This window comes from Anas platyrhynchos, chromosome 19, assembly GCF_047663525.1.
Source record: "Anas platyrhynchos isolate ZD024472 breed Pekin duck chromosome 19, IASCAAS_PekinDuck_T2T, whole genome shotgun sequence".
Lineage (NCBI taxonomy): Eukaryota > Metazoa > Chordata > Aves > Anseriformes > Anatidae > Anas > Anas platyrhynchos.
In genome coordinates this window covers 12,744,683-12,758,080 of record NC_092605.1, presented here as the reverse complement: position 1 = coordinate 12,758,080, position 13,398 = coordinate 12,744,683, and the positions used below count along the sequence as shown (strand labels likewise).

Below are 13,398 nucleotides of genomic sequence, written 5' to 3'. Positions count from 1 at the left end.
GCTCTTCCAGTCACTAACCTTCCCTAGAAAACTTAGAAGAGAATCATTCATATATAAGTTCTTTATGAAGGTGTCTCTTTATTCATGAACAGTTCTGTCTATCAGATAGGAGACAAGACCATATTGAACTTTGTTCTGTATTCAGGACCTCATGGATAAGCCAGCATACAATGCTTGAGACCTTACCCCAGAGGAAACTAAAGGCAGGATAAAGTCGAACCCTTCCTAAATCGTACTGTGAGCATCCTCTCTGAGCACAGCCCTCAGTTTCAGATTTCCAGCAGTTGTACAGATGGTAGGGGATGAATTGTAATTGTCTACAAGTCCCAGAATACCGGTTTACATGACAAAAAAGACATTACCATCTCTGTGATTCGTGCCTTCTTGGCTAAGCTTGAGTATCAGTAACTTTTCTTTCCCCATAACTAGAGTATTTCCTACCAAGATCTATGGATGTGCTCCTACTGATTAAAACATATCCTTTGCAGTTAACCGAGTTCTACAACATAATCCTTTGCCACCTCCCCCTACCATTGTCTAGGTGAGCTACACTTACGGGCTCAGGATCAAACAACAGAACAACCTTATTTGTTAAACCCTTACCTTCAGAGAGCCCAGGAGGAAATCTGCTTTCAGTATCTGTGGGGAACGGTTAAAGAAAGGACAGAGAGAGTTAAATCAAGAAGAATTCATTGCCTTGGTTAGCTCTCACTACATATGCCTTGAGCATATGCTCTATTAAACATGCACACATTCTTTGAGTAGTCTTTCCTAGTAGATGAACTGTACACAGAGCCTTACAACTCTTAAACTAGAGTCAAATCCCACAGAAAATCTTGTGTTCCTCCCCACATTGCTGTGATCTGCTGGAAAAAAAATATATGTCATCCAGGAAAGGATGTGCTACATTATTAACCCAATAAATTTCAGTTGCTTTCAGAGTTAGTTCTCTGTGCCTTTCATAGGGCTTGAAGGGAGCAAAATTTGTAGAGGGCCCTACAGTACGGCTCTACTACTTCTGCTACTACACTGAACTGGGTTGGGTCATTTAACCTTAGCATCGCGTGCAAAACACAAACAAGAATGTTAGAAGTGTGGATTGAGAAGAACATGCCCCTAGATGTTGAATCAAGCAAATTGGACTTACCGTGAGATGCTGAAGTAACAAAGAATAAGATTGCTTTCAGCTGTAGCTCTTTATAAGTAACCTTCTGCCCACACAGCATTCAAGTGCTCTATTTTTGGTCAATAATAATTTGCTCTTTAGTTGCAAATGTGTTGAAGCTGTGATCTGTCTCCTAATTACTTAGAGACAGGATTGATTCAAGGTTGTATGGAGTCAGCTGCACTGACCTTTTTTTTTTTTTTTCTTTCATGCTCCGCTGTGCCATGATAGAAGATTGAGGGACCCAAAGACAACTCTAATAATGCCAAATAAGGCAACCCTTGGCTCTTGATTTCAGGAGCTTTAAAAAGACTTTTTTTTTTCCTAATTGTGCCCAATTATTTCTTTACAACCCATGTTTTTAATGGATCCCATCTGTCTATCTGCACATACTGATAGAGAAGGAGAAAGACCTAGTGAGACTGATTTTTTCCCTCATTATGTTTGCTTATATCATTCTACAGGGTGCTGACAAGTCTAAGGTTAACATAAAGCTTGGATAAGGCAACTGTCAGTTTATAGATCACAAGAAGGATTTGAAGTCCTGGCCTGTAGGACCATTCAGAGGGTTGTGCTTAGTAGTGCAAAGTCTAGTTGGAGGTCTGTAGCTAGCAGTGTCCCCCAAGGGTCAGTACTGTGTCCAGTGTTCGCCAACTTATTCATCAACAACATGGACAATGGAACAGAGTGCACCCTCAGCAAGTTTGCTGACAACCCAAAGCCCAGAGGAGTGGCTGATACCCCAGGGGGCTGTGCACCATTCAGAGGGATCTGGAGAGTTGGGCCTAGAGGAACCTCATGAAGTTCAACAAGAGCAAGTACAGGGTCCTGCACCTAGGGATCAATAACCCCAAGCACCAGTACCGACTGGGAATGACCTGCTGGAGAGCAGCTCTGCAGAGAGGGACCAGCAGGCTGACCACGAGTCAGCAATGTGCCCTTGTGGCCAAGAAGGCCAATGGTACCCTGGGGTGCATTTGGAAGAGTGTTGCCAGCAGGTTAAGGGAGGTGATCTTCCCCCTCTGCTCAGCCCTGGTGAGGCCAGACGTGGAGTACTGTGCCCAGTTCAGGGCTACCCAGTACCAGAGGGACATAGAAGTATCAGAATGAGCTCAGAGGAGGGCTATGAAGATGATTTGTACATTGTACTGGATACAGAATATAGAGTCCCTGAAAGGTAAAGAAAGTATGTTTTATACTTTTGAATGTATATTACAGAATTATATATATAAATGTGTATAATATTTTTCAAAATTCTGTTTGTATGTCAGCCATTATTTTTTCTCCTTTTTTTTTTTAAAGGAAGGTATTTTTATTTTCAAAGCGGTTTCATAATGATGTTTCAAGTTAGAACTCCTTATCATAAGAGTTTATTTATTTTATTTTTTGATTTATTATTTTTTATACCATTTATTTTGGAATGCCTCCAGCCCTGAAGACAGGTGCTATGTAATAGTATAGTAATAAAAGATGAATAGTATATAAAAATAAAAGATGAAATATGAATAGTATAGTATAGTAATAGGTGCTAAGGATATATATATATGTATATATATAAATTTTATTAGTGTTACATTGCACTGGATCTATGAATGGAATAGAGTTCTGAAATCATTAGAGTACCATGTAGGCAGATTTCTCATCATCCGGCATTTAAAACTCAAATGCTAAGCACTCCAGCATTCTGCTGAGAAATGCTTATTATAAATCTCACAAAATAATTTACTTAGCATAAATTCATCTTTAATACAAATTTTTTAGTTTGGGGAAAATTTTGTGTTAAGATCACTGTTCCAAAGGCATCAACTGCATCAGACATATGTGTAGCCGTTGTGGTCAGGAAGAACAGTTTGGAAAGGAGACTGGTGTTTAGCCAGTACAAATTGCCCTAATTTGCCGGCATTCTAACATGGAAACTTTGAAGTCCTTGGAGAAGTAACCTTTATTTTCTTTGTACTCCATGTTCTTTTCCTTATGGTTCTAACAAAGAGCAGAGATGCCATCCAGGCAGAAGGCTTCCTATGGCTCAGCAAGATGGCTAGTCTGGGTTTTATCTCACCTAGATATATTTATCTGACATGTAACTTCCTGTAATTGAGAAAATCAAGATGCAGTTGATTTTCACTACTTTCTTCTCCCTGCCTTTCCATGGAGAAAGTATTAGCTTTCCCCACTTTCATCACTGTTTTTGGTGAAGAGGCAGGAATGAGAAATGCTGTAGAAATACCTTCCGCTCCAGCTCCTCTTACTTACTCCAATAGAATCCATTTGTAATTCCCCAAATCAGGGTATCAGTTGGACATCCAGACTAACTTCATTCATCAGATGATAACATATCAAAATTATATAGTAAATAAGGTTACATAAAGACATAATAATTGCTGCTCTAAGTTGTCATATATGATTTAAAACAATATACTATAAGCAGTAAGGTTTACTAACTGGAAATGGATTAGCTCTCTCTTGATTTAAAAGTGCATGGAACAAGCTGCAATAACGACTTGAAAATTTCTTAATATTTATTTATTCCAGCTTAGCTTTTCTATGTTTTTCCTTCCTATTTTATTCTTTATATGTTGTTCAAAATAATACTGGTTTGTAATAATGTGTCTGTTACCAAGATATATGGATTATTTTACATGGGGCATTATGAGCCAAAAGCATTAGCAACACTCACTGCCTGCACTTGGAGCTGTAGATCATTTTTCTCCTGAAGCAGGGAAACCATTTTCTCCTCCAGCTCCTTTCTCTTTGCCTCGGACTTTGCAAGCTCTTCCTTGGTTTTCTCAAACTCTTCCTTCATGTTTGCCATCTCCTTCTCAGATTCTGCACTCTTCAGCAAGGGCTTGATCTTGAAGAACAGCTTCATCCAGGGCCAGTGTTTAACATTCATGAATGCACGTATATTGTACTGGATACAGAATATAGAGTCCCTGAAAGGTAAAGAAAGTATGTTTTATACTTTTGAATGTATATTACAGAATTAACTTATATATACAAATATGTATAATATGTAGTGACTGTTCTATATGTAATACTTTATAGTGACAATCCTCTATATAATGAATTACGTACATACAGGCATATATATATATTATATTTTATGTATATAGGAAGCAAATATCCTATTGTGATGTAGTGATGGCCAACCTATATGGACAGTTTTGAAGTCCAGATTTTGGACATGACCAGCTTACATGGCCTATATATCTGAATTCTGGACATTTACAGAATTTAGCCACTTATAGAAAATAGCAAAAATTACTACAAAGAGTGACATAATTTAAAGAAGGTCTTTTCTTCTTCTTCTTCTTTCTTTTTTTTTTTTTTTTTTTTTTTTTTTTTTTTTTTTTTTTTTTGTCTCCATTCATAGTGGTGAAATGAACTAATAACAAATAAATGAGTTTCATTGAGAAGGAGCTCGTTTTCAGTTTTGTTCACACCATTGGTATGTTAGGAGGATTGGCCCAGCAAGCCAAATAACTGTATGTATCTACCTCCTCTCCATCATTTTCTGGAACTCCACTCTCATCAGGAAGCCTCTGCACCTAGCCTGTGTGCGAGTGATGAGCTGTGCCAGCTTCTCATCCCTCATCTCCTCCAGCAGTCCCAGCAGCCCAGCTTTGAAGAACACCTTGAGAAAGGAAATGGTCGCAGCACATAATTGTCAGGTACTGCAAAGTACAGATACACACTATTTAAGTCAATAAGTATTTATACCTTGGTGTGACCAAATTTGTATTGGGTGTGATCCACATCAATAGATCCGAGGAGCTTCTCAGAAGCCTTCTTGCTATCAATGAATTGTCCCTCTGGGATAGCACTGGCATTAAGCACCTTGTACCTATGAGAGGAAGTAGAATATGAAGAACAGCTTCCTGAAAGCTCATTCAAGCCTGTACAAACTGATTCCATTGTTAAGATTCTCTGCAGAGTGGCCATGAGTGGATGAGAAGTGAATAAGCCTGAACTTTACTCTTTTGCTTAGAAATGATATTTCCATGGGTAAATGTTTTTAGAGTAAAACTTGCACTTTCCTTCGTCCCGAAATCCTTGACAAAGAATGAATACAGATTTCCATGGGTAACTACTGGCATATTTCCCATGTCTTTTTATTTAAAGAGTTATCTTCAAATGAGAACGCTATGTGCAAGAAAAAATGTGTGGGTATGAGAAAAAATTCTTCACTAAAAAGTGTCAGTACATACTCTTGGAGCGTTTTCCAGCTGATACAGAGCAAGAATCACAGAATCGTCGTCTTGGTTGGAAGAGACCTTCAAGATCACCTAGTTCAACCTCCGACCTAACACTAACTTGTCCTCCACTAAACCATATCACTAAGCACCCCATCTAAACGTCTTTTGAAGACTTCCAGGGATGGCGACTCAACCACTTCCCTGGGCAGCCCATTCCAATGCTTCACAACCCTTTCGGTAAAGAAGTTTTTCCTCCTCTACCCAGTGCGTTACTTTATCATAGAAGGAGATCAGGTTCGTCAAGCAGGACCTGCCTTTCATAAATCCATGCCTGGTTGCCCTGCAAATGCCATGTGATGACTCTCAAGATAATCTGCTCCATGAGCTTCCCTGGCACTGAGGTCAAATTGACCGGCCTATAGTTCCCTGGGTCTACCCTCTGGCCCTTCTTGTAGATGGGCGTCACGTTTGCTAACCGCCAGTCAACTGGGACATCCCCTGATAGCCAGGACTGCTGATAAATGATGGAAAGCAGCTTGGCCAGCTCCTCCGCCAGTTCTCTCAATACCCTCGGGTGGATCCCCATCGACTTGCGCACATCCAAGTGCCGTAGCAGGTCACCAACCATTTCTTCGTGGATAGTGAGGGCTACATTCTGCTCCCCATCCCCTTCCGCCAGCTCAGGGTGCTGGGTATCCAGAGAACAACTGCTCTTGCTGCTAAAGACTGAGGCAAAGAAGGCATTAAGCACCTCCGCCTTTTCCTCATCTTTTGTAACAAAGTTTCCCCCCGCATCCAGTAAAGGCTGGAGATTCTCCTTAGTTGTGTTGATGTATTTATAAAAACATTTTTGTTATCTTTAACGGAAGTAGTCAGTTTGAGCTCCAGATGAGCTTTGGCCTTTCTAATTTTGTCCCTGCACAGCCTTGCAACATCCTTATAGTCCTCCTCAGTGGCCTGCCCTTTTTTCCAAAGATTATAAACCCTGTTTTTTCTCCTAAGCTCAAGCCACAACTCTCTGTTCAGTCAGGCCAGTCTTCTTCCGCGCCAGCTCATCTTTAGGCATGTGGGGACAGACCACTCCTGAGCCATTAAGATTTCCTTCTTGAAGAGTGCCCAGCCTCCCTGGACTCCTCTGCCCTTCAGAACCACCTCCCAAGGGACTCTGCTAACCAGTGTCCTGAACAGCTCCAAGCATGCCCTCCAGAAGTCGAAGACTGTGGTTTTACTGATCCCCCTCCTGTCTTTGCCAAGAATAGAGAACTCTACCATCTTGTGGTCACTCTGCCCAAGACAGCTCCTGACCACCACATCTCCCACCAGTCCTTCTCTGTTTGTGAAGAGCATGTTTAGCAGGGCACCTCCTTGGGTAGGCTCACTAATAAGCTGCGTCAGGAAGTTATCTTCCACGCTCTTCAGAAACCTCCTAGACTGCTTTCTCTAGGCTGTGTTGTGCTTCCAGGATACGTCAGGGAAGTTGAAGTCCCACACGAGAACAAGTGCTGACGATTTTGCAACTTCTGTCAGCTGCCTGTAGAATTCCTCATCCGTCTTGGCGGTCTATAACAGACCCCCACAAGGATGCTTGCCTTGGCCTACCTGCCAATCCTATCCCAAATGGACTCAACCTTGTCATTCCCAGCCTCAAGTTCCATGACATCAAAACACTCTCTGATATAGAAAGGCACACCACCACCTCTTCCATGCTGCCTGTCCATTCTGAAGAGCCTATAGCAAGACATTGCAGGACTCCAGTCATGAGAGTGGCCCCACCACATTTCCATGATGGCAACCAAGCTTGCCTGCTGCACGATGGCTTCCAGCTCTTCCTGTTTGTTACCCATGCTGCATACATTAGTGTAGATGCACTTCAGTTGGGCCATTGCCTTCTCCTCTGGCCTAGCCATTGTTCCCCTGGCACGTCTCCAATAACACTTGTTTCAGCCCTGTCCCCCCTCTTACCCAGTTTAAAACCCTCTCAATGAGCAATTTAGATAAATTGCATCCCATATTTCTGTTTTCTATTCCTTTGTCTCCTTATATGAGCACAAAATTAACTTAACCAGGTGTGACTGAAAACTTCTAAAATCAATTGCTTCCTTCTTCTCACCTCCTCCAGTAGCGAACATAAATATAATTCCTTCCTCTTAAATGGGACACTTCAATGAATAAAACCTTCACACGAAAACAGCAGAACAGCCATATTGTGTCCATCAAGCCAATTTTTCTGGCCCCCGCTATGGCCAAGACAGACATACAGGAATAAATATAATTTAGTGTTGCTTACTCAGAGTGCTCTCCCAGCCTGCAAAAGCTAAAGGTTCAAGGAATCCCTGATCCTGATAATATGCCTTTGTATTAAATAGTTTTTGATGGATTTCTTCAATGTGTTTATTCTGTCATTTTTGTACTCTTGTAAGCATTTAGCATTTACAACATCCTGTGTCAATAAATTAATTGCATGCTTGCAAGGCAACCCCTTTCATTTGTTCTGAGTCATTCATCTGAAAAATGAATTTGCATCATCTGCAGTGAAGCATTATTTCCTTTTTACTCTCTTTTTCTACCCATATGTTTTTATACAACAATTCCTAACTCAGAAATGGTTACTGCTTTGATCACTGTTGTTGTCCTTCTCTGAGTCTTTTTCCATTCAGTCACTTCTTTTTGGGTTACACGTAGTTAGAACTGGAAGTTGTGGGTGCATCACGTGTTTATACAATCATGTAATAGTTTCTCTTTGTGCTCTATTCATATCCTAATAACATCTCTCTCCCCTGCATCCCAATAAATAAATCCCTTTCTGAACCATTACGAATCACAGAAGCTGATGTATTCAGAGAAATAGCAAAATCTCAGTGACCTCTTTTTAGTGGTGACATTCATCTTATTGTTAAAGAACCTGTTTTTTGTTTGTAAACGTGGGATTATTTTTTTTCCATGGATGTTGATTATTATATATTGTTATCAACATTAATTTCATCTGCACCTTTATCACTCAGTTACAATATAGTTGCAGTGAGGAAAGCAAAGAATGAAATTTGCCAGCTTTTCTCTTCAGACTCTTCTACTATAAAGAAAAAAAAATCCTAAATTAGAACAAACAAGGGAGAGACAGTTAACCACAACTCTGTAGGATAACCAGTGAGAAGGATTTCATCAAATTCTGTGATTCCTAGCTGGCAGTATATACAAAGAGACCTACAATAAAGTTTAGCATGTAGACATTTCCTCCACAGATGAATTTCTTAAGCATCAGGTTAGGTAGAAATCCCTACTTTTCTCTCTATGTCCCAATCATTCCTACTGGTCACCACCCCACCCCACCCACCAGCGAGAATAGAACTTTGGAAGGAAAGTTCCATTCCCACATAGGTACATGCACACACTGGGAGCTTACTGAAAGCTACATATATATACCTATGGAAATGAGAACTTGGGATCTGAATTTCTGAAGTGGCAGTAGAAGTTGATTTGTTGATTTGATGTCTCTCATAGCTTGGGTAAATTCTCTTACCTTTAGATTATTTTGTACTGGAGATGAGGGGTGAAAAAGTGTTATCATTACTTCATCTCCTCTTTATTTTAAAAGCAAGAAAAAAAAAGTCAGAAAAGGATTTTAACTTAAGAGACCATGAAGTATTGTTGTGTTTTCACAGTATTTGCTCAGATTCCTATTCTGAAAGAGATGTATTTTCAGATGCATTGTTTTCATTGTTTCAGGTTGGCTAGGGAACATCTTTGGTGTATTTACACGGTTCTCATTGGCTGTTTGTTTTGTCTCTTTCCCCCTTCAAATCTAGTTTAAAGCCTTATCGATCAGCCCTGCTAACTCCTGGGCAAAAATCCTTTTCCCCCTTATGAGAAAGATGCTCTCCATGGGGAGCCAGTATGCCTTGTGTCATGTAGACCTTATCACAATCAAGAAACACAAAATTACATTGCTAGCCTCAGAGCCATGTATTGATCTGCTGGGTCTGCCTGTTCCTTTCAGTATTGATCCCTGCTACTGGAAAAGTGGAGGGATCAATATCCCCCCCTCTGTTCCCTTCAGAAGGGAGTCCCCGATGACAACAACCCTTCTTCTTGTTGGAGGTTGTGTTGTGGGGGGTAGGCTGACTTGCCTCCAGCAATGCCCCCAGTGGGGATGGACCTTTGTCCACATTGTCTTCTGCTTGCCCATCAAGTTTCAGAACCTCATACCTGTTTTGTAGCAGCACCTGGAAAGGTGAGGTAGGCAGTGGGGAGGTTCACCTGCTGCACTGAACGGGAACCTGCTTCCACTTCACCCTGTCTCCTAGGTCCCCTCCCTCTGCCTGGTAGTGAGGGGGTAGGGGAACCTTTATTTCATGTGTACTAGCTGGCTGAGGAGCCTATCTCATGGATGGCTGAGCTCTACCACACCAGATCGCCTTCTCTGACTCCCTGATACTCCTCAGCCTGCCCATCTCCTCCTGAAGCCCTGTCACCAGGTGAAGCAGTTCTTCAATGTGGGCACACCTCCCACAGCTGTGCTCACTCCTGCCATCCTGTGTTGGCCTAAGAGTAGTGCACACCTGGCAGCCTGACACACCTGGGTGGCAGCATGTTCTCTCTAGAGGTCTGTCTGGGAGGCTGCATTTGTTGTGGTGGGGGCTGAGCTCTGTGAGGCCATGGCCATCTGCTGGGTGGATACCACTGCTCCCTGGTCAAGCTGGACAAGCTTCAGTGTCTTCCCTGTGTGCCCTGCCTTGGATATAGGGATATGGATATAGGGATAACAGATTGAAGATTGTTCTCTGTCAGAGACTATTTATTTTTTAAATCATTTTCTCCTTGGTCACTTTTTAATTAAGTAAAGTCTTGTGGCTTTTTTTTTTTTTTTTTTTTTTTTTTTTTTTTTTTTTTAAATTTAAAGTTGTTTGGAAACAGAAGTGCTGAGATACTAGCAGGCCAACTCCTGTTCTTACCCCTGCCATCAGAGTGGTTCCAAAGGGTCTTTATCAATATGGTGATAGGCACTTTATACATGTATATCTTTATTCTTACATATATATACATAATATACTTTTTAATTAAAAGGGACTAAGTGATGTTATATGGTGAAGAACCAATCCTTTCTGAAGGCACGCCCATCTATTGGTGACTCTACACATATGGAACCATTTTAAGACCTGTCAGTCAAGCAATTTTCAATATGCATAGTGTGTGCTGTGATGATTTTATGGTGTTCTAGCTTATCAAAACACTACAAAGAAATGAAAGCCAGTAAAAAATCTGTGTACTCTTAGAATCGTTACTTTAACAAGAAAGTGTATAGCCTTATAAACTTCAACACAGTTAAGGCTATCTGAAAAAGACAGTACAAATGACAGTAAGTGTATCAAGTTTAGCATATCAAGTATTTCAAAGTTTGCCTCAAATCTATATCAGTATGATTAGACTGCTATTTACAATAGGTGTTACAAACGTTTATAATATTGATTTAATTTTAAGCTACTAGCTGCCCTCTGGATGTTCCCTAGTATCTCAAGAACCTCTAGTATCTCTAGAATCTCAACAAAATCATTATTAATGACGCATTTGAAATAAAATACCTTCTTGTCAGATTGTCAGAACAAGTTACTTTTTTAGAAGTGTGTAGAAAGAAAGAAGAGAACAGCTGTTGTGGAAAAACCTCCACTTGAGGAATGTCTAAGTAGACTTGGATTCTCCAGTTCAAAAATGATTAATTGCAGAAGGTAAAATGCAGAGGTCTGAAAAACCCTGAGTGTCATAACATTCAATGTCTTTTTAATGCAATAACTATAAACCAACACAAGAATGTAGCAGAATGATAATTAAAAACAAAAGAGATGTGATTAATTAATTGCCACAGGTCATAGTGGATGCCACCTGTGCAGGGTAGCTTACTCCAAGAGTCAATAGCAATGATTACCTCAAAAGCACACATCTAGAATGAAAGAGAAGTGATAAAGATCATCCTCCACCATGGCTAGGAATTCGTAAGTTATTAGTCTGGGTTCATGAAAAACAAGGGTATGCAAGACATGTAGATGATGAGCTTCAGAAAGACTAGCAAACCATGTCCTGGGCTGTGCATATGTAATACAGCCAAAAGGAACTAGCTTTATAGGTGATGGCAGTCCTAGATTTGTGCTTGCTGCCAGTAGATAAAAGGACTTTTTAACTAGAACCTCTTGGGTTTTAACATCCATTCATTTACTTTTCTTCACAGAGTGTGAATATATGACAGCCCTGTATACCCCTGTACACCATTTATTCAGCAAAGGAACAGCATGGTGCATATGCCATAACTGCTTCTTCTTTTTGTTTTACAGAGCACAAAGTTGTTCTTTAAGAGGGTTCTCCATCTCCTGGTTATATGCTGATACCAGTGTTATTTACAAAAGAGAGTGTCCCCTGTCGATAACTGTCAAACAGGCAACTGTGGAGCCATTACACTGAAGGAACAAGAGTATATGAAGACATGGAAAGGTTGCATGTCTGTGCTTTGAGCATGACGACTTTTTGAGGCATCCCAGTAAGGCACCAAGGAGCTAAATAATTCAGGAGTATAGATGTCTACCTTGCTTCCTATTGTATGAGTAGGGGAATAATGTTTCCATTAAACTAATGAGATATAGAAGACATTTCTTGTGGCTAAGCAAAAAATTCCATCTTTAATCAGATATGCTGAACCTTCAAAGCTTACTTAGGTTCAAAAACCAGTTAGACAAACCATTGTATGTAGAGACTTGAAAAAAAATAACGTACCAGGAAGATTAGTTGAAATAACATTTTAAGACAATTCAGGTAAAAATACCAGGTACATTCTATAAACACTTCATATATCTATGCAGGTATAGGTGTGATATTGATGTGATTAATCTATTGTCCATCTTGCTTGATGGGTTGTGGTTCATATTACTTATTTTCACGTGTTATATACAGATATGAATTTATCCAAAGGATAAGTATGGCTGGAGTCTTTTACAGCAATTTATCTGTCAAGAAAAATGTTACACATTTATTGTGCCAGTTCTTGAACACATGTTGATTCATCTGAATGGTTTCTGTAAAATTCTTCTGTTTACAAGTGGTTGATAAATCCATCAAGGAAACAGCATTTTGATGAGTTCTCATAATTCTGGCTTTGTTAAGCAATATGTAAACTGTAACTGCAGGCCTGTCTTGGTAGTTGAAAGGTTAGATATGCAAACCACAACCTGTACAACTTGTGCATTTTGTTATCTTAGATTTTTTTTGCTCTTTATGGATAGGAGTGTTTGTTTTCTCTATTCATGTGCTCCCAGCAAGACTCCTCAGTTAACTGCAGTTAGTTCAGGTTGCAACACACCTGTTTACAGAACTAAATACATTTGATCATATTACACTTACCCAGTATCTTTTCCACCAGGTTTTCATTAAAAGATACTTTTCCTAGAACAAGTTGTCCTGTGAAGTAAACCTGCCCATGCTAAGTCCCCCAAACAGTTGATAACCTGGTATATCTGTAACTGACACCAATTGGTTGGATGGACATTTTTGGTCTCATCCAGTGTAGCTATTCTCAGTGCTCCACAGTTAGTTGAAAGTTAGTTTGCTATATCTGCAGATACATATTTTTTCATCATGCAATGTTATCATCTACCTTTCTGACTTTTTATCACTGCATCTTAACAGGTTATTATTCTGTCAATGTTATTGCAGTACACCTGGAAGAATGAAGGGGGAAGAGAGTTTATCCCGTAATTGTTCATTAGGGGATAAACCCTGTTCCCTGTGCTGTAAATCATGTTGCAAAGTTATGTGGGACTGGTGCTGGAGAAAAGCAAGAGTAGCTTCCACAGAACAGAATCATAAAATCATTAAGGTTGGGAAAGACCTTCAAGATCATCTAGTCCAATCATCCCCCAACCACCAATATTACCCACTAAACCATGTTCCTAAGTACATCCAACCTTTCTTTAAACACTCCCAGGGACGGTGACTCTAACACTTCCCTGGGCAACCCTAGGGTGCCTAACCACTCTTTCTGAGAAGAAATGTCTCCTA

General features: G+C 40.2%; 2 protein-coding genes across 5 annotated transcripts in view; both read right to left on the bottom strand.

Moving 5' to 3' along the window:
• The window catches only part of LOC119713167 (myosin-4-like), a 39,364-nt gene extending 38,221 nt beyond the window's left edge, over positions 1 to 1,143 (bottom strand). For 2 of the 4 annotated variants that reach the window (XM_072025825.1, XM_038165376.2), the window contains exons 1-2: positions 1,054 to 1,143; positions 604 to 639 (exon numbers count right to left, since the gene is read on the bottom strand). The gene's annotated coding sequence lies outside the window, so the exon portion shown is untranslated. Of the gene's footprint in view, positions 1 to 603; positions 640 to 752; positions 1,025 to 1,053 lie in introns of those variants that run through there. The other 2 variants (XM_038165378.2, XM_038165377.2) reach the window with 2 other exon arrangements.
• A 2,654-nt stretch (positions 1,144 to 3,797) lies between these two features.
• LOC119713236 (myosin-1B-like) lies at positions 3,798 to 5,095 on the bottom strand. Its single transcript, XM_038165561.2, has 3 exons — positions 4,886 to 5,095; positions 4,663 to 4,799; positions 3,798 to 4,098 (listed from the first exon to the last, which is right to left on the bottom strand). Exons 1-3 carry the CDS (start codon positions 5,078 to 5,080, stop codon positions 3,813 to 3,815), a joined length of 618 nt encoding a protein of 205 aa, XP_038021489.1. The 5' UTR covers positions 5,081 to 5,095; the 3' UTR covers positions 3,798 to 3,812.
• Positions 5,096 to 13,398: the final 8,303 nt, after the last annotated feature.

Bases quoted from the DNA above. Each gene is read 5' to 3' on its own strand.
- LOC119713236 (XM_038165561.2), bottom strand. From the start codon at position 5,080: ATGGAATCAGTTTGTACAGGCTTGAATGAGCTTTCAGGAAGCTGTTCT. The intron at 4,800-4,885 runs GTATAAATACTT...TCCTTTCTCAAG, and splicing joins ACAAATTTGGTCACACCAAG to GTGTTCTTCAAAGCTGGGCT. The intron at 4,099-4,662 runs GTAGATACATAC...TTTACCTTTCAG, and splicing joins CAGAAAATGATGGAGAGGAG to GGACTCTATATTCTGTATCC.